Source organism: Podarcis vaucheri, assembly GCF_965113315.1.
Source record: "Podarcis vaucheri genome assembly, chromosome: 8".
Classification (NCBI taxonomy): Eukaryota; Metazoa; Chordata; class Lepidosauria; order Squamata; family Lacertidae; genus Podarcis; species Podarcis vaucheri.
The window spans coordinates 59,685,876-59,711,735 of NC_138766.1; the positions used below are offsets into that span (position 1 = coordinate 59,685,876).

General features: G+C 40.6%; 1 protein-coding gene across 7 annotated transcripts in view; it reads left to right on the top strand.

The window, feature by feature from the left end:
* LOC309538377 (serine/threonine-protein kinase Sgk3) overlaps window positions 1-25,860 on the top strand; it is a 54,220-nt gene that overhangs the window by 18,731 nt on the left and 9,629 nt on the right. For 4 of the 7 annotated variants that reach the window (XM_082233892.1, XM_082233893.1, XM_082233891.1 and 1 more), the window contains exons 2-6: window positions 9,759-9,866; window positions 15,410-15,614; window positions 21,247-21,330; window positions 21,449-21,521; window positions 24,013-24,088. In XM_082233892.1, the coding sequence (XP_082090018.1) occupies window positions 15,537-15,614; window positions 21,247-21,330; window positions 21,449-21,521; window positions 24,013-24,088 (311 nt within the window). In that variant the 5' untranslated portion in view covers window positions 9,759-9,866; window positions 15,410-15,536. Of the gene's footprint in view, window positions 1-9,758; window positions 9,867-10,281; window positions 10,365-10,388; window positions 10,487-15,409; window positions 15,615-21,246; window positions 21,331-21,448; window positions 21,522-24,012; window positions 24,089-25,860 lie in introns of those variants that run through there. The other 3 variants (XM_082233894.1, XM_082233895.1, XM_082233897.1) reach the window with 3 other exon arrangements.

Consider the following 25,860-nt stretch of genomic DNA (forward strand, 5'->3'; position numbering starts at 1 on the left):
ACTCTTCCAAATACCATTCTTAGAGTAAAAAGGAAACACTGATTATGATATTTACAAAAAAGCTGTGGGGAAAGCTGTTTTCTTAGCATTCAGCAGTCTGAAAAGAAACTGCATTTATCCTTGCTGGGTTAGAAAATATCTTATTAGTGTTGGATTCTGCATGTTTGTAGCAATGTAATATGTGCTTGGGTGACCCAGTAAAAGATTTGCGTTGCAATGCAATTAATTCAATCTCTTCCTGCGCGTAAAAGGGAGGGGAGATTAGAATTAGGGATGGAGGAGAAATTTGATTCAGTTTGCATTGAAACCTAGATCTTTCAAATTTGTAGTTTCTAAAACATTATGAGAACTGAAGCACCTTCAAAATTTGCACTTACCCAAATTGTGCAATGCAGCTCTCCAAACCAGGTTTACAAAAATGTTTACATTAGGGGGACTGCGTAGAAAAATGTATACATTAGTAAAAATAACATACAGAATGCATTATATGAGGAAGAATTGCTAGTAACAATGTGTGCATTATTTAAAACAGCAGACAAAAATGTGTTTATCAGGAGAAATGAGCTGACTAAAATGCTGACAAATTGCTGCAGATACCTTTAGGACTGGAAAAATGAGAAACATCAACAACCCTATGGCAGAGGCGGAGGAAGGGAGTGCGGTTGGTGTGGTCCGACCTGGGTGTCACCACTGAGGGGGGACAAAAGGCCGGCGGCACTCACCGCAGGCCCTCCAGCGTGCATGAGCCATGTGTCTCTCCTGTGAGAGATGTGGTGGCTTGGGAGCATGCAGGCTCTTCGCTATCTAAATGGTCCGCCCGCTGCCTCCCCCCCACCCCAGCTGTAGGGCAGCTGAGTGGGAGAAGGCAGGTAAACTCCGGAGGCCCTGTGGTGTGCCATGCCCCTATGGGTGGCTTTCCCTGCTGCTGGGTGCGCTGCCCGAGCGGATTCCTCTGCCGCTGCCCTGTGGTGCTTCTCTTGTATTTAAAAGCTTCTAACCACATCATGGGCTTGATTGTAGGGTTCCTTCCAGTGGGGAGCAGATACCACGGAAAAAGACCCCCACAACTTGCTTCATCCATGCAGCTGACAGCCTTTAGATGGTACAGGTGGGCCCATGGGGAAAGCACGTAGCACAGCGACTGTGTCATCTTTAAAGGGTTGTTTGTTGTTCTGTCTTCACTGCCTTATGCCAAGAAGGCCTCAAGGCAACTTGAAGCAGAAATGCGGTATAAACAAATACAGTATAATATATCAAAGAAAAAACAACAAGGAACAATGACTAAAATATCCATGTACTTAATACAAAGACAATTAAAATCCCACAACCTCAGCATGCTCACCATAAACACAACAAAGCCAACAAACAGCCCCATGACTATTAAAAAAGAAAGATCAGCGCAATCAGATACCTGGGAGAAGAGGAAAGTCTTGACCTGGAGCCCTCCTTGCCAACTTTTCAGTGCTAGGCTTGTGAATCTTCCTAGTGAAAAGAGGTGCTTCATTTAACAGTTCTCCCTAAATTTGGTCTATCTGGGTTGAACTAAACCATTTTTTTAACCATACAGTAACAGTGAATTGTATTCATGGGGCATCAAAAGTTTCTTCTAATGCTTTTTTCATTTTACCTTGACAAAAGCAAGCTTTCTAGATAGTGGAGATGAGGCTTGCAACATCTGTTCAAAAATAAGAAAGCATAATACAAAATGCACAGTCGTAAGGGGACGCGGGTGGCGCTGTGGGTAAAAGCCTCAGCGCCTAGGACTTGCCGATCGAAAGGTCGGCGGTTCGAATCCCCGCGGCGGGGTGCGCTCCCGTTGTTCGGTCCCAGCGCCTGCCAACCTAGCAGTTCGAAAGCACCCCCGGGTGCAAGTAGATAAATAGGTACCGCTTTATAGCGGGAAGGTAAACGGCGTTTCCGTGTGCTGCGCTGGTGCAGGCTCGCCAGAGCAGCGATGTCACGCTGGCCACGTGACCCGGAAGTGTCTCCAGACAGCGCTGACCCCCGGCCTCTTGAGTGAGATGGGCGCACAACCCCAGAGTCTGTCAAGACTGCCCGTACGGGCAGGGCTACCTTTACCTTTACCTTTAAGTTGCAGTGAGAGAACCTCCCAAATTTACTTAATTCACAGCTTGTATTTGAGAGCTGCTAGTTCAGTGTTTTGATTGCTGTTTTATAATTAATCATGCCTGCCCGTTTCTCTTTGAAGTTTTGTTTTTAAAAAACACTTCTGGTGACTCATTGAATTAAAACTTGGTGTAACGTTGGTAAGAATGCTGGCAGATATGCCTCAAAAACAGGATTTTATAAACTGATGCCTCTGCAATGTGGACACTGATAAGCTTCTGTTGACTCCACTTCAAAGGGTGTTGTTTCGTTTTGGGAAATCCAAAATGCTGATTTTGTGAAAGCAGAGCCTTAAAAATTTTTAAACAAGAGCAATGTGTTTGCATTTTCCTTGGTGGTAATTAGTTCAAGGGTGAATTTTTCCTATTCCCATTCAGAACTCAGAACAGCATTGTTTAGGAGAACATAAAAAGTCAGTATATTTACTTTTGTACATAATGTAATGAGAAAGCTTTTAGCATTAATTAGAAAATATTATTCTAGCAGGAATGCACCACCTTTTGCTCCAGACCCTTGATCATTTTGATCTGAGAGAGCTGCTGTGACCCAGAGTGATAGGAGGCTAGACGAACAAATAATCTGACCTGGCATAAGGCAGCTTCTGGCCTTCTATGATGGGCATGCATATGCGAACAAATTAACTCATACTCATTCCTCACTCTTTGTGGATAGACATCCCTGTTCAGTATAGTGTTTTGTATTATTCAATTAACTTTCTCTTCTGTAGTAATCCCTAACAGATGTCCAGGGCTGAATCTGTGCAGTTTGTGACACTGATTTTTTTTTTTAACCAGTCTTCAGTGAAGCTACATTTAGAAAACCTGATGTTAAATAATTCAGACATGCAGCATCATCGTGGTTACTTGTGATTCAATCTGTTGTGATTCAATCCACTGAAATGTGCTACTCCTTGTAAAGAGTGGAAGGAAGAACTGCATGGAGTCGTGTGACAAAGACCCCTGTGAATTGCCCACATTGGTTTTTAGTGGCTTTCAGAAAACCACAAGTGGAAACATGGGAATTCCAACTAATATATCAACTTGTTAAATTTCTAGTTGACTTTTTGACTTAACTAGATGGACTAAGAGGAGAGCACTGTCCTCAATTTCTTGCCTGAAGGAGCGTCTCCACCCCCATTGTTCAGCCGGGACACTGAGGTCCAGCTCCGAGGGCCTTCTGGCAGTTCCCTCCCTGCGAGAAGTGAAGCTACAGGGAACCAGGCAGAAGGCCTTCTTGGTAGTGGGTAACTGCCCTGTGGAACACCCTCCCATCAGATGTCAATGAAATAAACAACTATCTGACTTTTAGAAGACATCTGAAGGCAACCTTTTTTAGGGAAGTTTTTAATATTTGATGTTTTAACTTCTTTTTTAATATTCTGTTTTGAGCCGCCCAGAGTGGCTAGGGAAAGCCAGCCAGATGGGCTGGGTATGTATGTATGTATGTACAGTGGTACCTCTGGTTAAGTACTTACTTCGTTCCGGAGGTCCGTTCTTAACCTGAAGCACCACTTTAGCTAATGAGGCCTCCCGCTGCTGCCGCGCCGCCGGAGCACGATTTCTGTTCTCATCCTGAAGCAAAGTTCTTAACCCGAGGTACTATTTCTGGGTTAGCGGAGTCTGTAACCTGAAGCATATGTAACCTGAAGCGTATGTAACCCAAGGTACCACTGTATAAATAAATAAAATTCCACTTATTTTTGCTATCTAGATTTTCTCTTTACTTTGTTTGTTTTGAAAAATTATAAGCTGCCCTTCAATTAAATGGTTCTCAAGGCAGTTTTCAAGCAATAAATAATAATGCTATATGTGCATACATACACAAACCTCACACAGACAACCCAGCAGCCTTTAGTCTTCTGCCTGATGGAAAAGATTCAGAGTATACTTCCTATCCCTTTGTGTCTGCAGTCCAAGGGCAAAACTGGCAGCTGAGTGTTCTTTCTGGCAGAGATGTCACATACTATCTCACACTATTTGTCATATTCTTGTCTCTCAGCTGGGCATTCCAAACGAGGGTCTTCTCACAGAAGCTGGTTTTGTGCAGCAAATGCACATCTGGTAGTAATCTGCTGTGCACATCTGACATCTTCTTCCTAGCCCCTTGCAGGAATATCTCCTTTTCCCTCCACTTGGAGACTCCGTGTTTGGATCTGGGAAATGCAGGGCTCCCCTCCCCATGCACGTTCTCCCTCCCACCCACCCACCTAAACATACTGTTGTTGCAACCATTATTGGAATGTATTTATACAAATGTCACCGATATCTACTGAATATGGGATATGAAGTAGTGACAAATGTTCACATTCATACTGCTCTATAAACTCCTATTTATTTGCTTAAACATTTTTTCTAAAATGCCTTTGGCTGTGCACCACCCCTCCTGGAATGCTTTCCCAGCTGTGCTGGAATCTGTTAATTCTGATCTCATGCTATCTTCATGAGGATTAAGATGACCAGAATTCTGCCTCAGCCACACGGTGACACTTTCCAACATGATTCTATGTATGTAAGTCCTATCGGCATACATTTCAGAGGTTTGCAAATAATGTGAGTTTGGAGACACAAGCTTGTGTTCATGCCATAGCCAGTCATCATGCGTTGAGAACCTTAGAAAAGTATTGTAGGGACAGATCAGCCTCCAAGAATGGCCTGACATTATTTTCCCCCTTCTGGAAGAAAAGATACCAGGGGGAATATTTAGCAGACCAGTGGCTAGAAGGGAAAGATTTTAGCTAGGGGTGGGGGAAGGCCTGGTCTCCAGATGCTTTTGAAGTTCCAAATGCCACCAGTCTCAGACAGAAGAGGTCAGGGATGAAAGGAGGTGGAGTCCAACAACTTCTGGAGGTCCACGGGTTCCAAGCCCTGATTCCAAGCCTTTGCCCACCCGCCATTCCTGTGCTCTCAATCACAGCATTTGGTACTGTTTTTCATTTAACACAAAAAGTTGGAAGAGTGGCTCACATGTCCCCCATGTAATTTTCAGTTTAGCTCTCACTGTAAAAGGAAATGAAGCTATCTAGTGTGAGGAGGAAGGTCGATTACACTACCAGCTTTAATTGTCATTCCCAATCCTGGGAACTGTGGTTCTTAGGTAATATTCATGGCTAATGGACTTCGTCCTAGCAGTACACTGGGGCCAACCTAGGATGGGGGTGAAGCGTTGAAACAAGAGTCCATAAAGCCATCTAACGACTTAGCTTCCTTTGGTTGAAAAGACCTGCAATTTAAGAAGAGGAGCTATGAGGGACCTAATTTACACTGCTTATCAAAGGAGAACACTCCCATGAGCAGGTTTTTTGGTGGAGGCTGATTGGCAGTAAAGAGACTTGAGGGTTCTTAGCACCCTCACCATGAATAAACATTTATAAGACTTCTAGGGAGAAGCCCTGAGAGTTAAACGGACAGAAAACCGATATAAGTTTGTGGAACAGTTGTACCCAGTTTGTTTGCCTTTATTTCCCACTAGACATAGCAAAGGGAGGACAGTATGAAAAGTAGGTTGTTGTTGTTATTATTATTATTATTATTATTATTTTATTTATACCCCGCACATCTGGCTGGGTTTCCCTATGGGTGGCTTACAGAATATATAAAACATAATAAAGCATCACAACTTTAAAAACTTCCTGAAACAGGGCTGCCTTCAGACGTCTTCTAAAAGTTGTATAGTTCTTTGTCACCTGAAGGGAGGGTGTTCCACAGGGAGGACGCCACTACTGAGAAAGCCCTCTGCCTAGTTCCCTGTAACTTCACTTCTCGCAGTGAGGGAATCAGCAGAAGACCCTCGGAGGAGGACCTCAGTGTCTGGGCTAAGTGAGACACTGTCTGGGGTGGAGACACTCCTTCAGGTATACTTGGCCCAGACAGTTTAGGGCTTTAAAGGTCAGCACCAACACTTGGATGTCAGTAGAGCAGGGGTAGTGAACCTGGTTCCCTCCAGATGTCGCTTTACTTCAGCTCCCATCATCAGCCCCAGACAGCATGGCCAATGGAGATGGATGATGAGAGTGAGAGTCCCACAACTTTCCGGTGGTGGCACGTTGCTCTGCATATGCTCAAGGACACTTTCCTCTTTATCTAACCTCGAACTCGGCAGTCCTTATCTTTGCAACGGAATGTACTGGGTATTTGCATAATTTAACCTTGAAGATAATTTATTTTGCTCCGTGAGCCAGAAAAGGTCGTCAAGAGAAACGTAGGACACTCTCAGGCAATGTGTAGACTCCTTTCTGCTGGTGTACGATTCTCCTCATTCCACTCTGTAGCTATTTAGATTCAATTTGTGATCTTGCCACGATCAAAATGTGTATTTTGTCCTGCTTGAGGAATATTGGTGTCTACTTTTGGGATTTGCTGTAACTCTGATTTTCCTTTCCCTCCCCCAGTAGACCACTTTAATGAACAGTGTAGGTTTATTCCTTAACCTATCCAGGTACTTTCTGAGTAGCCTTTGAGCCCCACCATCAAGTAGCTGCTACTGTCTAATTAGTCAGACTATTAGACTGCTTAATTAAAATCCTTTAATTAGAGGAATCCACTAATTAGGCAGAGCCAACTTTCTAGTAGCATATTAGACAGAGCAAGCATGGGTGGGCCAATAAATCCAAGATCCAGTTAAAATTGAATTAATTACCTTTATATGAGTTTAACAAGGCATTAATTAAATTTAAAAGTGGGAGAGCTTGTAAAGTGCCCCAAACACATAACAATACAAGCTTCCTATACTACATGGTTCCTGTGATGTTCTTTCTTCAGGAGGCTCATTAACGTTCCTGGTTGCAGAAAATAACCACTTGTTCAAGTGCAAATCATGTTAAGTACGTGTACTCTTAAAATAAAGAGGCCTCAAGAAACACTCTCCCACACACACAAGCACACACTCCTGGTCTCTCTTTAATGATTAGCGTCTCAATCAAAGAGGAATATTTGCATTAGGCAGCAGAATCATCATAGGGAGAATGAAAGGGGCAGGGGGAAGCAATAGCAAGGCAGGACAGGTTTATACTAAGTACTCATACAAAAGTATGCAACATAGGGAAACTGTAAAGTTTCCTTGTGTTGAAATGGTGATGCCATAGCCTTTCCTGCTATGTAACTGGCTAATCCCTGGTTTGAGTACCCGTGTGAGACAAGTCTTCCTGCAGGAAGTTGAGCACATAAACGGACAACAGTGACAAGCAGCTGGCTTGCAAGGGGTGGGTGGGAATTTTGATAATTCTGCTGGTGGATGATGGACTTTAATGCACAAAGGAAACTGGTCTGCATCCACACATGGTCAAGGAAAACTGAAACTTTCAGTTGTAGAAATATGGGGCTGATGATCAGTTTAAACTGACACACTTGAAAAATCCAGTGAGTTTCCTTCACAGTTGTGTATTCATCCCTTTATGGTTTCAGTTCCTGGTTTTTGAAGTGGGGTGATGTTTTCAGTTCTCCCTTCTATTTACTGGAAAAAAATCTTGCTTTGCTTGCAATCTGTGTGGCGAGTAACAATTAGACAAGCTGGTAGCTGAAGACTGCAAATGTAGCCTGATAAATTCCTACCCATTTATCTCCAGGACAAGTTGACAGCATGCTGTGGTTCTCCCCAGTAATTTCTGCGGTTTTGGAACTTGCACAGTCTGTTTTACAAGACAGTCTGTTTGCTGTTTTGAGACCTTTGAACTACATTCAGTCACTAGAAGTGTCACAGATCAGCCACTGGCTGTATTATTCATGCAGTCAGGTGCTTTAAAGCTAGCAGGGCACATAGCCTTAATGTGACTATGAATTTTTGTGCCTAGCAATTAACCCTTATTCGTTTCAAAATTCCAAATAGATTTTCTTTGACTATAAATTACTTTGGTTATAAATGCTCCAAAGGTTTCCCTGTCCCCAGCCCACAGATCTGATATTTCAGGCCTTTTAATTGAACACAAAAACATAGGGTAGTATTTCAGAGTACACCTATTGCTATTGATGGATCTAACTTAGTCATATTCATTTATTTCAATGAATCTACTTTGAGTAAAACTTATTTGAATACCATCTCTTTTCTGCGCGGTGTTGTAGCAGGACTCAGTACAGAGATTTACTTCAGTTTTAAAGCAAACTAATTTTTTTTGCCTTGAAACTGTAGACATACTCCAGAGTTCAGTGAAGAGAGGAACCTTGTCCATTTCTCTTAAAAATGAAGTAAAAAATGTGGAATGCTCTACCTTTCTTCCGCTGTGCACACACACTGTTTTTGTTTTTCGTTGGGGGTGGGGATAAAAATTAAGCTAGATCAATTTTTCCTATGTGGGAAGACCCTCCACAGTTCCTTGAGTTGAAACTGATAAGGAACTTGTCAATTTCACCTCTTTTAGGCTTTTCTGTCTCTGGAGAAACAATAGCAGTGTTGCAGAAGCTGTCGTGTATGGTCAGGCAAAGCCTGTCCAGCAGCAACACTTAATGGGATGTGGATATGTTGATTGGCTGTTTTTATTGGAAAATCAATAAAAATGATTTATTTATTTTTTAAAAAAGAGTGATTGCATGCCCAGCTGCACGGTTCCCGTCCCCACCCCTATGCGCCCAACCTCTAACGGGGTAGAATGAGTGGACATGACAACTGTCTGGGATTTAAAATGGCCACAACTTTATTGATTTCAGGTGTAGGTAAGCCTTGCCATAGGCATTGGGCGTATATCCCTCCCAGCGCAATCAGTGCCATTGGGACAAGAAGGCAATCAGTGTCATTGGGGCTACACATTATGCAGTTGGAACAAGGCATGCATAGGCAAACTCTGGCCCTCCAGATGTTCGGGACTACAATTCCCATCACCCCTAGCTAACAGGACCAGTGGTCATGGATGATGGGAATTGTAGTCCCAAACATCTGGAGGGCCGGAGTTTGCCTTTGCTTGGAACAAGAGAATCAGACTAGCAGGTGTATAAGCAAGACCCAAAGTTGGACGTGCAGACCATGGGAAGTTGTTTTCATAGTTGACTAAGTTAACAGTTGTCTAGCATTTCTAAACTATTATTTGGAATCGCTCATGTTGTGATGCAAGGTAATAATTTTATGTCTCATGATGAGTGGTCTAGCTGTCCTGTTTTTACTCTGTAGTAAATGCACCATGTCATATTCATTTTGAAAGAAAAAACTTCTATGAATGAACAGCCTTCATAGAAAGTCTAATTTAATAAATTGTTGCAGAGTAGGTTTTTCACTCACCACAAGGAAGGCAGGTGAAGCTGTAAGCATAAACTATAAACCTATAATCAGCTATTACTGGTTACTGCAGAAGCAAGGAGTAAAGGCGAAAGAGAAACTAAATTCACAACTCAAGAAGGCCACTTACCGTAACTTCCTGGGCATAGATTCATTAACCTTTTGGTGACCTTTTCTCTCAGTACAATGAGTATTAATTAAAGACTGTTGCTTATTCCAACAGAGATAAGGTATTTAAGAATAGGCTTCTTTAAGAATTAGTAATAGTCTGAACTTGGATGTGCTTGGTTCATTGAAGGTGCTATCAAAATTAATAACCAATTTACCAAATTTTCAATAGGGCTATACTAAATATGGACAAAAGTTGATTAAAGAACTAATAAGTAATATTGATTGGTTAGCCTCTTTTAACTTAATATTTTTGCTGTGTGTAGGTCTGTCCTGCAGCCAGAATTGATCTTTGCAAAGCTGTGGTTTGCAACCTCTTCATCTCTGACGTTACCCATTGCTGGATTTGTACCTTGCTCCCAAGAGACTGAAAGGTAAGGGATCCCTGCAAATAATCTCACTTTGCTCACAGTTTCTTTTTGTTAACAGTTGTGCTTTGCTGTAAAGATGTACAATCCAAACTTTCCATATTACCTTTTTCTCCCGTGTTGAAATAAACATAATGGAAAAACCTTCATATAAACCAGGCATATCCAACTTTTAAGAGACTGAGATCTACTCCCACTATTAAAAAACTGGCAGTGATCTACCAAAGTTGTTGTGCTTTTGGGGGGCGGGTCCAGTGATCTACCATGGACACCCCGTGATCTACCAGTAGATTGTTGGACACCCCTGATATAAACTATTGATGGGGGAGGGGAAGAGTTGCAAGACTGCTATGCTCCTTGAGATTCTAGCAGATGCTTTATGAAAGTCATTCATGCCACAGTTATGCTATGATTTTTACAGATGGGACCAAATCAAGATGAGATGTGGGAGCAGCATTGGTCTGTACAGACCACGCTTTTGCAAGGAAGTTCCCTTCTAAATCAGCAAGTATTCACTGCAGATTTCCCCCCTGTCTCACTAGCCTTGAATTACATTACATAACTGGACTAGGAAAAGCCTGTTACTTAATGCTAATTCCTGGAATTCATGCCCTAGAGTCGTTCAGGTACAACATGTACTTGTTCTTCTTTAATCTTCTCTTAGTTGGAGGCACTTTATTCTTTTGACTTTTGAGTCGTTTGCTGGGTTTAGCAACTCGCTGGAAACAAAGGCAATAAGCTGTCTGAGCAGGGTCCACGTTGACATTTCTTGTGTACAGATTCCATTTAATGACGTTATTCTCGTTGTCAAATCCATAGTGATGGGACCACCATGGCAAGAGCTCAGAAAAACCCCAACCCCAACGAGTTCAAAACCTACATTCTTGTTATGGTCAAAGAAGTATATCAAGACAAGGCAAGAAGTTCTCCTGCTTGGCTAAGGATTGGACATGATACCCACACAAATCAATATCTGCTGGAGAGAGAGGTCCTATCAGTGTACCACTCTGCTAGTTCATTTATGTATTAGATCTCTCACCTTTACTCCAAGGGGGTGGCATACATGGTTTTCCCCCTTCCCATTTTATTCTCACCACAGCCTTGTGTGATAGGTTAGGCTGAGAGACAGTGACTGGTGCCCAAGGTCGTGGCTGAATAGGAATTTGAACACTAGTCTCCCAAGTCCTAGCCCAACATTCAAACCAGTATACCACCTGGGCTCTCGGTACTAATGATTTCTCTAATTATATGTTGCTGCAATGTCCACTTTGGCGGGCCGGCGGGGATACTTAGCAAACTTCTCTGATAATTCAGCCTCCTGCTCTATGTATGAACTCCACTTCATTTCTTGATGAAAACATGAATATGCATAGTATATTTGCATTTTAAAATACTATTGGATTGTTTGTGTAATAAAACCTTGGCTGAATTAATAAGATCTGACTGTTAATTGAAAGAAGGATGTTCTTAAGCAGAAAAGATAGCTAGAAACAACAGCTCAAGCCAGGATGCTAGGTGGTTTACAATACTTTATACATCTGTTCTTATTTCCTGTTTTCAGGAAGCAACTATTAATGGATTTCCATCTTTTCCAGATTATCTCATGAATTGAGCTTGATTACTTTGTTTTGTTCTCCATATTCCACAAGAAACTCTGTAATCTTTAGAATGGCCTCTCTTATCTCTAAATGACTGAGAGTTATCCTCTGAGTGGGAACCTTGGTCTTAAATACTTCATAAAGGGAACAAAAGTCAAGTGATTGTTGCTGATTATTTTTATAGGTGTTAAAGGTGCTAGTAACATTCTTGTTTGTCCTAACAACCAGCTTTGGGTGTAGGTTGATGCTTTCCTTTCGTAGATTAGAAACTGTGGCTGAGAGCTGGTGAGTTGCTTCTTAGCTAATGAAACACAGAAACCAATGTTTTGTGTTAATGGGATAAATTAGGCCACAACTTTGTTGGTTACAGATGTGAGCGGTTTTGGCTTAGGCATTGGAACTGAACCTACTATATCTCTCCTGCCTGTCACACAGGTAGTCTCATAAGGGTCAACCACTGGTAGGGGGAGCGCTATTGATGTACATAAATTGTGAGGGCCCCCCCCCCAGGGTCCCCGATGAAGTCGTGGCATGGCTGTAGCCCATACCCGGGCTTCGGACGGGAACCACACCCCTGGATCCCTTTAACAGAATACCCTTAAAGAGGAGGGGCAGATGAAGGCCACAACCTCCCCCCCACAAACCATGTTTACGAATGCCTAACTGCCAAACCTTACAAAGTTGTGACAATTGCTACAAGGCAGGCGAAAACCATATGGCTGGTGCCAATTTGCTAAGTGGGAAAATTCCTACCTGCCCCCCACGAACAGGCGACCAACTGTAGTCCATAGCATGGCCAAGATGGAGAGTGCATAAAATTAGGGCGGGGGGGGGGTGGAGATCCGGCGCAGTAGACAAAGGAGACCGAGCCCAGCCACGCAGAGGTTTAAATCCATGTGAGCCATGCCCCCAGTCAACCTGATTGGTCGGCCATGGAGCGTGACTCAGCCGGGAATCCCAATGATGCAGGCGGCATCACCATGCCTCCCCCCTGGGAAGGGGAGCGGTCTTGCCACCTATGGATGCCACTTATGCCACCTATGGTTGCCTGTTCTGAAGACAGGTCTTAAAAGTCCAACATCCTCTGTCCAGAATTCCATACTGGTTCTTGTGGCTCTTCTCATATTTGCTGAAAACAATTGCTTGCATTTCCCCCTCCCTCTACAAAAATGGTTTAAAAGACAAGCGTGTCTGCACAGAAATCGGGGACATTTATTCACAGTGTGTACATGAATGTGGGCCTGAGAGTCTGCTTGTCTTAGAAATACCTATTAAAGTTATTCAAATGGATTGAAGTATGTTGTATTTCAATGAAAAGTTTTGTTTTATTTAAGTAATATTGTTTAAAGGCTTTTTTATTTTATATGGCTTGCTCTAAAAATTAACCAATCTAAAAATTAACCGATTAACACACCAGAATGGCAGTACGTGAGCAAATATGAGTTAGCTTTGTTGCACAAAATAATTCTGACAGAAAAATAGGACACAATCTAGCTGTATTTATGCAATTTTCCATTGTGTGTGTGTTTTAATACAAGCAATTTAATCACATGTTTTAACTCTTAAATTAGTGAGACTGATCTACATTTGATTGATTTACATTTGCCTTGATCATGCTCTCAATTTTCGAGTAAGCCAGTGTAGATCAATAGAAAATATTTTTTCATTGCTCTTGATAATGTATTGCTTTCTGTCAGTGCCTGCTAAATCCAAACAAACCTATTTTATAACCTTGAATTTCTCAGAAGCAACATAATTCTGAGCACAAAACTAATTTGGCTCATCATAATCTATATTTTAGTAGGATGTTTAAAGCAAGCCTCATAACTGAATTTTGAAGTGCTTTGTCACTTCAGCCAACACAAACATGGGTGTCTCCCTAACAGGAGAATTACATCACAGTGGCTTTATGGAAAAATGGGAGAACACATACAATTGAAACATAGACTTCTATTTTAAGATGGGAACTATTGTAGGTGTATATTATTTAGACTGGGTATTATATGTTGACAACTTGAAACGGTATCAGCTTTACTAATATAATAACAATCATGTTCTCTGTGCCTAACAAGGGACCATAAGTGCTTTTTTTTTTAATGCTAGAGAAAGATTGCAATAACTACTGGTTTTTGAAAGAGAGAGGTAGCCATTGATACTTTGCTCCAGTTTGCCTTGTTGATATCTGGGATCTTTAGTCCTAGACACAACTTGCCCTATAACTTCTTCAATCACTTTCTTAAATGTTGCAGATGGAGCTTCTACCAACATCTGTTTACATTCCTCAACTTTTTAAGATAAAGCCTGGAGAACAATTCTGTTAAACTTTGAAAGAACCATTATTTTAGTTTGCCCTGATGTAACATTATTTTGTGATTGTGGCTGTCTGACTGTTTTTTGTTTTCCTAATGGAGCAACTCAGTTTTCTGCATATTTTTGTATCTGTGTTGTTGCTCTAGATGCCTGCATATAATCATTTAAATTTGACCTAGTATAGCACTGCCTTGATCTATTTGGTCATACTTCTTTAAATGCCTTAGTGTACAGAGTAGGTCTTAATAAGCTTCCTGTTATAGTAGCACAAGTTAAACAGATAATTCACCCACTTTAGATTAATAACAAAACACATTTTAGGTACTGAACCACCACTTTTGGATGGTGATAGGAATATTCTTGTTCTTCAGAATTACCTTTCTATTATAAATATATAAGGCTATTTAAGAAAGAAAAAAGAAAGAAAGATAAATTTATTGGGGATAAATTAAGCAAAATGGTCAGAGCACCAAAGCAAGAACCTCAAACTGCTGCCTCTAGAGCAACTCACTGGAGATAAGAGTCATTTGCACACTGTCAAAATGCAGAGAAGAGGAGCAGAATTGCACTCCCTGCCTTAATGTGTTGACACCACCTTTTGTACACATGTAAAAATTTATTGAATTTATATCCTGCCCTTCTTACCATAAGGACGAATGAAGTATCGTATGAGTAGGTTGTGGGAGATTTTAGCAGTCAAACCTAGCTGTATTTCAATGAAGTATTTTACCTGCATTATCTTACTGCTGTTGCATAAAGGAAAATGCATGACTGTGACCACAATTAAGTAAGTAAAGCATATTTAAACTTACTTCAAAGTGTGGTCTGCTTCAGTGCATGAGGGTGGAGGAGTCAGCTGCTTCTTGCAGCTGAATATATTTAAATATTTAATAGCCTATTCCTATGCTTCATTAATCTGTCGAACAATGGGATTCAATACTCTGCTACTAGGGCTCTCTGTGTGCTAGCCCCGTGGTTTTAAAAATAGGCACCACCAGCCACTTTTTTTTTGTTTGTTAACCCACACATGTGGGTCTCTAGAAGAGTAAATATAATTAATGTATCCTCTTACCAATTCCCATCACAGGTAGGGATTTAATTTTGAGTAAACAAGCATACATAAACAAACAAATGCCTGCCTGCAAGTTTCAGCAAGGAAGTTCCTATCTCATCTTAGCCACAGACTAACCATGTGGCTTTAGGCAAACCTTTATTTCTGTGCCCCTACCTGTAATGTAATAATAATACTAATCTATGTTATATTCCTCTTGTAAGGATTAATAAGAAAATGCATGAAAAGCTCTATGAATATATCATATATGTTACATAAACAAGTTACAGTAGTATTTTGTTATTTACCAACCATGTTTTAGTGATGGTGGTATTTTGGAGTTAAAAGAACCTAACACAACTGGTACGTTTCTTATGTCTGCATATACAACCACCAAGCCTTACTATAGCCACGCTGCTATTATTCTTAAGACTTGACTGCCCTCCAGTTCCCAGGACATCTCACTTGTATCATCTTCACTTTATACAAAAATGGAAAGATAACCTTTATTTAGAAAATCATTAAAATTTAGTTTGCAGCCATGATTCAAATCAGTCACCTGCTGAACTTTTTGTTTCGTTTTATTTAAGGTTTGCATGATGGAATTTAAATTTACACAAGAGAGGCTGCATGTTTTAGATCAATACTGCTGACATTTTCTACATTTTGCTATACCTGGTGTGGTGGTCTTGAATTTTTGCCTAAAGACAACATATAATGGATGTCAAGGAAAGCTGCCCAAGTGTTAGCATCCCCAGCTCTGATGAACACAGAGTGAAGAAAAAAAGATTTACTGTAAGTATGTGAGCATAAAGCACTTTTCTCAGTCAATGGGGGCTTATTCTTGTGCTCCATTTCATATTCAGTTAATGGCGTGGTTTGGATGTAATGTTGAACCATTATTTAGCACTATGTGAGCAAGCCTTGGGCTGACATGGTTTGCCCTCCCTTCCTGCATGAGGAAGAGATTAGAAGTATGTGCTCCCTGTTTACACATCCAAATACTGTGGTTAGCTTAAACTAGGCATAGGCAAACTCAGCCCTCCAGATGTTTTGGGACTACAACTCCCATCATCCCTAGCTAACAGTACCAGTGGTCAGAGATGATGGGAATTGTAGTCTCAAAACATCTGGAGGGCCGAGTTTGCCTATGCCTGGTTTAAACGGTAGTTTATTTAAACAAGCCAGAATCAAAGCATCGTTTATTATTCTGGCTTGTTTCAACAAACCATCGTTCAGATTAACTCAGTTCAGATGAAACAAGAAGCAAGCCTGATGTTGATTGATCCCTTAAAACAAAATATGTTTAGTGTTGTTTCCAAATCATGCCTATTAGCATATATGCAAATTTGGGTGTGAAGGTTAATGTGTTAACTCTGATTTTATGCGTATTGTAGAATTTAGTACACATAAAAAAGGGGAACCCAAGGATATTGTAACACTTATGTTGTTAAAGGCTTTTAAACATCTGAACTGCATAGCAGATCAAATTTATGTAAGTTGCTGATCAGCATTATAAAAAGCAGAAAGCAACAGCATAGACAGTGGATCTTTTTATTTATTTAAAAAACCCCATTGAATGCAAACACATTAAATTACACTATTTCCCCTCTTTGTTAGTCTTGGTGCCTTTTGCTTCTGTTTCCCTTTCATTGTTTCCTGTTCTTTCTCCCCACCCCATCCCAGTAGCTTCTCTGGATGTGATTTGTATTTTTATTCTGTGTGTAATTTTGGCATTGGACAACCTTCTGTATTTTGTTATTCGACTAAACAATATTTCAATAGTATTCTTCTTCAGTAGGTTTTGGAAATTGCTGGATTGTAATGACAACAACCTAGTACTTCTTTCAAAAACATGGTCTAATTTTGTTTTGCTGAGCAGTTTCCTCTGCAGCTGAATGATGTTGACCATCATAGCACTCTTCCTACCCTCTCTGGCACCCCCTCCATCAATATAATGCAAATATATTGTAGCCGTCTCTCCTTACCTCCGAAGGAAAATACTGTTCCTTGATGTAGCCAAAGCAGAAGTCTTGTTAGATCAAAATGGAACTTAAAAATGGGCCTTGTTATATCAAAATGGGACTAACAGGAAGCGTCAGGATTGTAATAGGTGTGAAAAGGAAAATATTGAGTGGATCAGTGAAAGAGGAGATATTTAATACTTTCATCCTACACCATTCCTAATTAACCCCTCCCACAAGCTGCTCTTAGAATAGAGTAGGGGGAAAAAAGCATGACGGGTACACCCTTTTCCCCCACTGCAGGTTGTTTTGCTGGCTGGAAGGGTAATTAAAGGTAAAGGTAAAGGGACCCCTGACCATTAAGGTCAGTCGCAGAAGACTCTGGGGTTGCAGCACTCATCTTGCTTTACTGGCCGAGGGAGTTTGCGTTTGTCTGCAGACAGCTACTGGGTCATGTGGCCAGCATGACTATGCTGCTTCTGGCGAACCAGAGCAGCGCACGGAAACACCGTTTACCTTCCTGCCGGAGCGGTACCTGTTTATTTACTTGCACTTTGACGTGCTTTCGAACTGCTAGGTTGGCAGGAGCTGGGACCGAGCAACGGGAGCTCACCCCATTGTGGGGATTCAAACTGCCAACCTTCTGATTGGCAAGCCCTAGGCTCTGTGGTTTAGACCACAGCGCCACCCACATCCCATGGAGGGGTAATTAATTTGGGGAAAACTGAAAAGGATTAGGGTCAAGGTGTCTCCTTTAGGACCGCTGAAGGAAAAGTGTTTCCCATTCATAACATAAATAGATAAGAAGGTTGGAAAGGCTAAACTATATTTTTATTTTGGAAATGAAATGTGAGTCCTCTGCTTCATATGGATTAAGGGATATAGTGTTATATGGATTGACTAATTAAGAGTGAATGTCTTCTTGATAGTAGGTAAAGAATAGTGAGGACAAAAACATTATTTACATTTACTTACAACATGCAAACAAGAAAGGATATTTTGTTAATTGTTGAGTTCTTATATTTGTATTTGAAAATGTTCTTAAAAACATCAACAACAAACCAAAAGCACACAATGAATTTAGAAACAAACAAACAAACAAAAACTATAGCTCCTGTGGCCATATTAAAGTGAGGAGGTAAATAAATCCATTGGGAGATCTGAGTTCACATAACATACATTATGGCCTTCTAAATTGGTTTCTTGAATTCCAAAGTAAGTGCAAACTCACGATTTAATAGGTTTCCCCCCCCCCCATAATTCTTTGAGAACCAGAGGGTATGCTGGTTCTGCTGTGGAATTAATGAGCTGCACTTCCTGATTGTTACTAGCAATAAACAATTTTTTTGGGATAATATCTTAAGAGGTTGGGCTGTCACCTGATTTAAGAAACCTTGATTAGTAATATGTGTTAGTTTTTACTGAAAACAAAAACCCAAATAATCAACACATTCAACCTGTTTTTCTCATTTGCATACTTATATTTTTACTTTGCTGTATGATCATTATGTGGCAACTCATATAAAAACTTAAATTATGATGGTGTAGACCAGCCTTTCTCAACCTTGTGTCCCCAGATGTTTTTGGCCTGCAACTCCCATGATCCCTAGCTCACGGGACCAGTGGTCAGGGATGATGGGAGTTGTAGGCCAAAAACATCTGGGGACACAAGGTTGAGAAAGGCTGACAGTACCTAGCAAATAGATGGCGTGAGACAACAAAAATGCCGTTTATAATTGCACATACTATACATCAAACTCTTTCCAGTTTAGCTTTGTGTGACAAACCTTGTTAAACTACTTCATTATAGTTGGAATGGTTGGGAGTTTCCACTTGGCAGCAATCAATATGCCATTAGTAACACATTACCAGCTACTTCAGTTCTTAATCTGTACTATTATTTATACATCTTAATCTGATTACTTCATAATGCAGTTCGAGTTTACATCCAGAAATGCTTATCCAGAGTTTCTTAATCTGTAAACATTTCCATCATTTGTGTTTTAAAAAATCCAATTTTCTCCCATCCGTCTTTTTCAGCAGTTTGAGTAATCCAAACAGTGAATCTATTGTATATTGTCTAGTGTTAAATACCACTGGGTTAATAGTAGTAGTAGTAATAGTACTATTCCATTTACCATGTTTTTTTGTTATGCTTATACTGGCAGAAATAGCCAGAATGGGGGGGGGCCACTAGGGGTGCTTTGGAAGATGACCGACAATACCATCTCTTCGACCCACACGGGGTAATTAAGAGGCTGTTATGGGAGTAGGCAGCCTCCCTTGTTGCCCCAAGGAAATGGGGAACACTGCCTTTGCCTGCTGTGCCCATAAATCACCCCCTAATTTGAAAGAAGGGGGTGAGGGCCCTAGGCAGAATGCCCCCTTGTGGACCTCGGCTCTCCTACACGCTGTCACTGATCGCGCACTAGCTGCAGCAATTTGGAATAATTAATTATAAAAGAAGCAAATGCACATATTTCAAGTGAAGAAGGGGAGTGAAGTCTGCTAATTTAAGTAACCTCTGCGAAAGAAGACGATGGGTTGGAGAAACAGGAATATTTTACGATGAAGATACGCCAAAGGCTGAGTATGTTGACAACGGGACTGAATGGGGGGGACGGGACCTTTTTTACTTTCCTTCTATGTGATTTACAAGAACCCCTCCTCATTAGAATCGTCGGTTGAACTGACCCAAGCAGGATGATTAAGGTCTGTGTGGAGATAAACTTTAACCAAAAGTATGCTTTATGGAGATCGAGAAGCAATAAGAGCTTTTGGAATGGCGCAGCAATTAATTCGGAGTCGCTATCTTGCCAAAGGATTTATAGCCGGGAGGAAGAACAGACTTGTTTTCAGACTGCATTCCTGGTGAATCTCCTCAGAGGTTTTGAGAAAGGAGGCAGATTGGTGAAGATTAATGACGCTAAGACTGTTTTGATGAATGGAAGTGATGTTATATGGAAAACGTCTGGATATGGCTACTGGATAAAAAAATATATATCCACGCAGGATTAAGAAACTGTTCTAACCAGCTTGTGGAGACTATCAGAGGTCACAAAGAGAAAGGAAAAATATATAAAAATAACAACAAGAGATGTGGAAAAACAACAAGAAAGGACTGAATAGTACTGTGAACATCATAAGGTTAGATTTGTGGACATTAAAACAGCAGTAAGAAGCAAGAAGTTGATTGGATCCCCTTCGGAACTTGAAATATGGGTACCCCCAACAAAAATTTAAAATTCGGCTGTGTAATTTGGAATTTATGTAATTTGGTTTGATTTGATGTGATTGGTCGGTTAATAAAAAAATATTCTTTAAAAAAAAAAGAAATAGCCAGAATGGATGTGAAAATAAATTGCCATTGATTATTGGTTAGATGTTTCCCCTGGTGTCCTTTTGCCATGTATACGTACTGAATATGTATACTACTATTATTTTTTTCCTTGATTTGCAAGTAGCTAAGAATAGATGACCATACAAAGTAGAATTTGCCTTTAAAAAATGTACCTAGCAAAGCTGTGTGCAAATTAATGTTCCCTTTGAATCAGGAGTCTCCGTTGTAAATTTGCAGACCATACATTTAATATAACATGTACAGCTTTGCAGCATCTAGTCCTGCTCACTATAAATAGTGGCTGTTCTAATTTCTAGAGAATATGTTCTCTAATCATGCGCAGTTCAGTTATTATGGAAGGTTACTGTTCTTGCACTACATTCTTTTTAAGCAATTGCTTAACTACTGTACATTTTCAACCCTTTCAGGATAAATCTAACATAACTCTATAGTTTCTATCTGCAACTTTTCACTTTCATTAAAGTTTAATTTAAAAGCTACCCCTAGAAACATTTTGTTTCCCTGGATGTTAGGCCCTGGAAATATTGTAATAGCCTGTTTTTACTGGCATAGATCAAAAAGTATCTAGCACAAGTGAAAAGGCATATCCATTTGTAGAAGAGAGGCCAAAACCTTTGCTGACTCTCCCACCCTTCTGCAGCCTCCACACCTCTCTAATGATTCCCCAGCATTCAAGACTGACTCTTTGATGAGCACCGTGGGAAGAAGGAGAAAGGAAAATCCCATTCCATAAGTCATGTTTTTCTCACGGGTCCAGGGATCCAAGATACTTAACAGGAGATAGCAATGCTGAAAAATGCTGTTCTATATATGCAATTTTAACAATAAGCTCTTATTGTTGTGGCATTTACTTGGAGACTCTGTTTTGGGTGTTCTGCACTGACGCTCTTGGTATCTTCATGTTGAAAAATCCTAATGTGTTCAGCAGCCCTGTATTGGAGAATGTAGTGGGCTTTCAGTCTTATCCTGTAATTATGTATAAAACTCAGGCTCAAAGATTAAATAGGTAAACAAGCAACAAACATACACAGGTTCATTAACTCACAACTGTGTTATTTTAATCTTTGCATTTCTCACTAATTTTACTTTTCTATCCCTACAGGTTTACAAAGTTTTGGTCTCAGTTGGCAATAATGAATGGTTCGTCTTCAGGCGATACGCTGAGTTTGATAAACTGTATAATACAGTAAGTAAAGGGAGTTGTGCTAAAATTGAATCAAGGAATGACCCTCTGCCAATACAACTGTGTCTGGAAGGTATCTATACTCCAAAGTTAAACTACCTGTGTGTTTTGTGTATTTCAGCTAAGGAAACAATTTCCCACCATGAACTTGAAGATTCCTGCTAAAAGAATATTTGGAGACAATTTTGATCCAGGTAAGTCACATAAGTACTTTTCTTCTTTTATTGCTCTTTTTAAAAACAGTGTCTGCAGAGGCTATTTTTAAAGCCTACTAAATGGTTGGAGTTAGATACCATAGGCCAAAAGTCGGTGGACTTTTTTGGTTGCTTTTTGCCTTTATAGGAAATCCTTGCCCATTAACTACAACTTGCCAGTAATTTTCACACGGTGTAACTGACGTGCATTGATTGGTGAATGTGTGTTCTCTGTCTTTCAAAATCCACAGAGTATTAATGCAGAGTAGCTGATTGCCAGAGTGCAGTATCTGATTTTCTTTCCTTGAAAACATTTGTCTGTATAGTAAAGGAAAACATTAAGCTGATTTACCTTGCAATCAACGTCATATATCTGCTTGTAGACCTGAAAATACACTTGCAAGAAAAGGGATGGGTAAATAATGGAGGACCACAGGGGTTTAAAAATCCTCAAGCTACAAGTACAACATTGCACATGCGACATTTGGATTTTATGTAGAAATGTATGATGCAGGCGATGGTGAATGTATGGCATTAGGTTGCATCTCCTGAACGTCCACATAGAATTCTCCCCTGAGAATTAAAAGCAGCTTTTCACTGAGCACAGGATCGGGCTAGAGTTCTGGGGCTTGGGGGAGAACGGAATGAGGTATTTTTGGCATGCAGGATTAGTTGCATCATTGTATGGCTTGTGGATGAAGGTGTTATGTTTTTCCTGGCATGTCTATATTCTAAAGTACTGCTGCAAAGTAAGAAATGCTATTTGTGTTTATAATTCCAATAAACTCTAACATAGTGTCTGTTTAAAGTTATTTTTAATAGTAATACAGTATGACTGGGTATTAGAGTTCTTAGCTTTTGAGCCATCTGATCTGCTGGTACCACATACTTGTAGCGCATAGTGTTTGTTTATGACCCTCCTCTTGGGGCACATTTTATGTTGATTCTATGTGGACTGACATGTGGCACAAACCCTTACCAAGCAAAGGGCTGGTTTGACCTTTTAGTCTCTCTGCACAAATCTGTGATTAGATCCCTTGAAAATCTTGGTTCAGTGCTGACTTAATTCTATTTATAGCTTAAGACTTTTGAAACAGGTTGAAATCAAGACTTTGTTAATCAGTGGAATTCTGCCAACTCAAGCGCATTAAGGATCAGGGGTGGTTGTTGTTTTTATTTAAAAAACCATGATGGTGCTTAATGCAGCAGGTTTCATGCACATCACTACCATTCATTTGTTATATTGTAAGTGGTATATTCTGGTCCATTGTGGAATGTATAATGCTAATAAAATATAAGGGATGTAAATTACTTTCCATTTTAGTAATTCTGTAAACAACCAGACCAATTTATGCTTATTTAAATGCAAATAAAGTTTCTGTTATATCTTCTCAAACTCAGCTGTCAACCTTGATTCATTCAACATGTCCTTTCTACTGCATATATTATATCCATACATGTTGCACCAGATTTCTTTCTTTGTTAAATTTTGTAAAGATTGGATGATAGGATAATAAATGGGTAATGAAGCAAGTATCTACAGGGTAGGGAGAGGTGTGCTGTGGGAGGTGGAGCAGGCCAAGTAAGGGGCACACAGCACAGGCACTTAGTGATTGTGCCAAGTGCCAGACCCTCCTCCAACTGGGGAATTGCTGTTGTCGTATAAGTCAGCCTTTGAGACTGCTGCTGCTGAATGCCAGGTCAACTCTGACCTCCCTCATCCATTATCTGATTGTGGATGAGCAGGCCAATCTGGTCTGTATCACTAAGACTTGGGTGGGTGAACAGGGTACAGTTGGCATCACCCAGCTGTGCCCACACAGTTCAGTATCTGGGTAGACTTGAGAGTTGGGGAGTTGCTGTGGTCCCTAGAAATTTTCTCTCTCTCCAGGCCCTCTGTCCAGTTGTGGGGTGGGGGCAGGATCTAGAGTGTGTGTTCCCAGCATTAGACAATCAGGACAGATGAGAGAATCTGCTGGTTCACCTCCTGCCACGCTGCCCAGCAGTGTCCTTGCCTTTGCTGAAAGAGCTGGTCTTGAGGCTTCCAGTACTGCTGGATTTGGGGGACTTCGACATCCATGCAGAGGCAATCGACAGCTCAGGACTTCATGGCTGCCCTGACAACCATGGGGCTGTCCCAACATGTCATTGGCCCAAGCCTTCTCTCCACCATTTTAATGGTCTGGAACATTTGTGGAACTAAAACTGTTGTTTGAAAGGATTGGTGCGTATTCACATGTATTTGTGTATCTCTTATTGTTTTTGTAAGAGCTCTTATTTGTCTGAAGACCAGAAGCTTCTTGCAATCTGGTCTAGTCAGTTTCACCAACCCATTGACCCTTAGAGGATACAGTCAGGATAACAGGAGCATGTGGGCCTTTGTCTTTACATTATCGAACTGATTAACACTGAAGTAATCTGAAAAAAAGTGTAAACTTCAATTTTTTAAAAAAAGAAATCTAATGTATGGTCCTTCCTAATTTTCTTTCAGATTTCATTAAGCAGAGAAGAGCAGGGTTGAATGAATTCATTCAGAATTTAGTACGACAGCCAGAACTTTGCAATCAGTAAGTTAACACACACACATATATTTTCCTAGAAGTAAGGGTATGTTATCAACCGTATAAGGAAGCTATTTACAAATTGCTTCTAAGTACTCCACTATAAGCAGTTTTGTTTAAAAAAAATGCACCTGTGACTACCAGATGCTACACATGCAAAAAGGAAAGGCTAATCACCATGAGGTCTTCCTTGAGAGTATTTCAGGGGCATCTGGCTGACCATGATTAGACAGAATGCTCAACTAGATGGACTGGTTTGCTCCTTCCAGGAAGGAAAGTCTAATGTTCATCAGTCATTGACTTCCCTAAATAAGACTTACTATGAGATTTTTTAAAATCCTACCTTTCCATCCCAAAGGAAAGTTCTCAAAGCTGTAAATTTCATAAATATCAAATTATAATTAAATATTGTGCCTGCCTTTGATAATCATAATTCAAGCCTCAATAATACTTTGAAGTTACACTTTATCTAAATAGAAGAAACAGAGGTTTCTAGACTGTGCAGTTTCACTAGTTGGCAAAACATGTTAGTACCTTAAAGAATCTGAAAAGAAGCCCGGACGTACTGTTTTTCTTAGCCACATGTCACTATGCAGAGTTAGATGTTCCTGAAGTGCTTCAATAAGTTTAATGAGGGTACAAAATTTGAGCTTCTCTGACTGGTCCATCTTCAGAAACTGATTCCAGAACTTTCTGAGGAATTTGCCTGTTGATGCCAGCCTTCCTTTCACCAGCCTGGTGGCTTAATGAAATTGACAAATGTGGTCTGGCTCACGATGCAATTGAATTTAGACATTACCTTATCAGACAGTGGTCTTGGGTGTGTTCCTCGTTTTAATCCAGAGCTCTGTAATATGAGGCTGCTGGAGAGATGGGAAGAAAACTTGGGCGAAGTTTAAAGCTCCATTTTAATTCTGTGCTAAGGTGGTAAAAAAGCCCAAATGTTGCCAATTGAGCTTTCATGTTAAAATAAATCTATCTCTTAAACATTTTATCAGATAAAATCTCTTGCATCTACCCACACAAATTTTGTTATTGGTGAAGTCTGAGAGCAGTATCTGAATTATCTGCTGATCCACTCCTGATAGGTATTTTAAACTCTTGTTGTCCAAGGATGTGGACAACATACTTTAAAGATTTGAAACACCCACTCTTGTTCCCTGATTTGTAATCCTCCCGGGGCCATTTAAACTTGATGCACTCTTGAATTGGCTATTGCACAGTGCTCTACACTGAGCTGCCTTTTGGAGACTGTTCGGAAGCCTCAGATACTGCAGCATGCTAAGCTTCTCTTGAGAAATAAGGGTCACAGGGAGCATGTTGTTCCAGTTCTGGCTCAGCCTTGTGGGTTTCTTTTAGTTTCCAGGTCCAGCTGAAGGTGCTGACAGTAGCTTTTAAAACCTTCACGGTCAGAGGCCTGTATCTCTCCAGGAGTGCCTCTTTCCAAATGTACCTCCTCATGTTCCCTGATTAAAGGGGGAGGCATTGTTATTATACCCATCCACAAGGGATATAAGAATTGTACCAGGCATAGGCAAACTTGGCCCTCCAGATGTTTTGGGGCTACAACTCCCATCATCCCTGACTACTGGTCCCGTTAGCTAGGGATGATGGGAGTTGTAATCCCAAAACATCTAGAGGGCTGAGTTTGCCTATGCCTGAATTGTACGAATACAGAGCAGTACCTATTCCATGGTAGGACATAAGCCAGCTGAGGCAAGTTTGGCAACTTCCTGGGTGACTTCCCTGTAGCTTGTTAACACAAAGCTGGAGAGCCA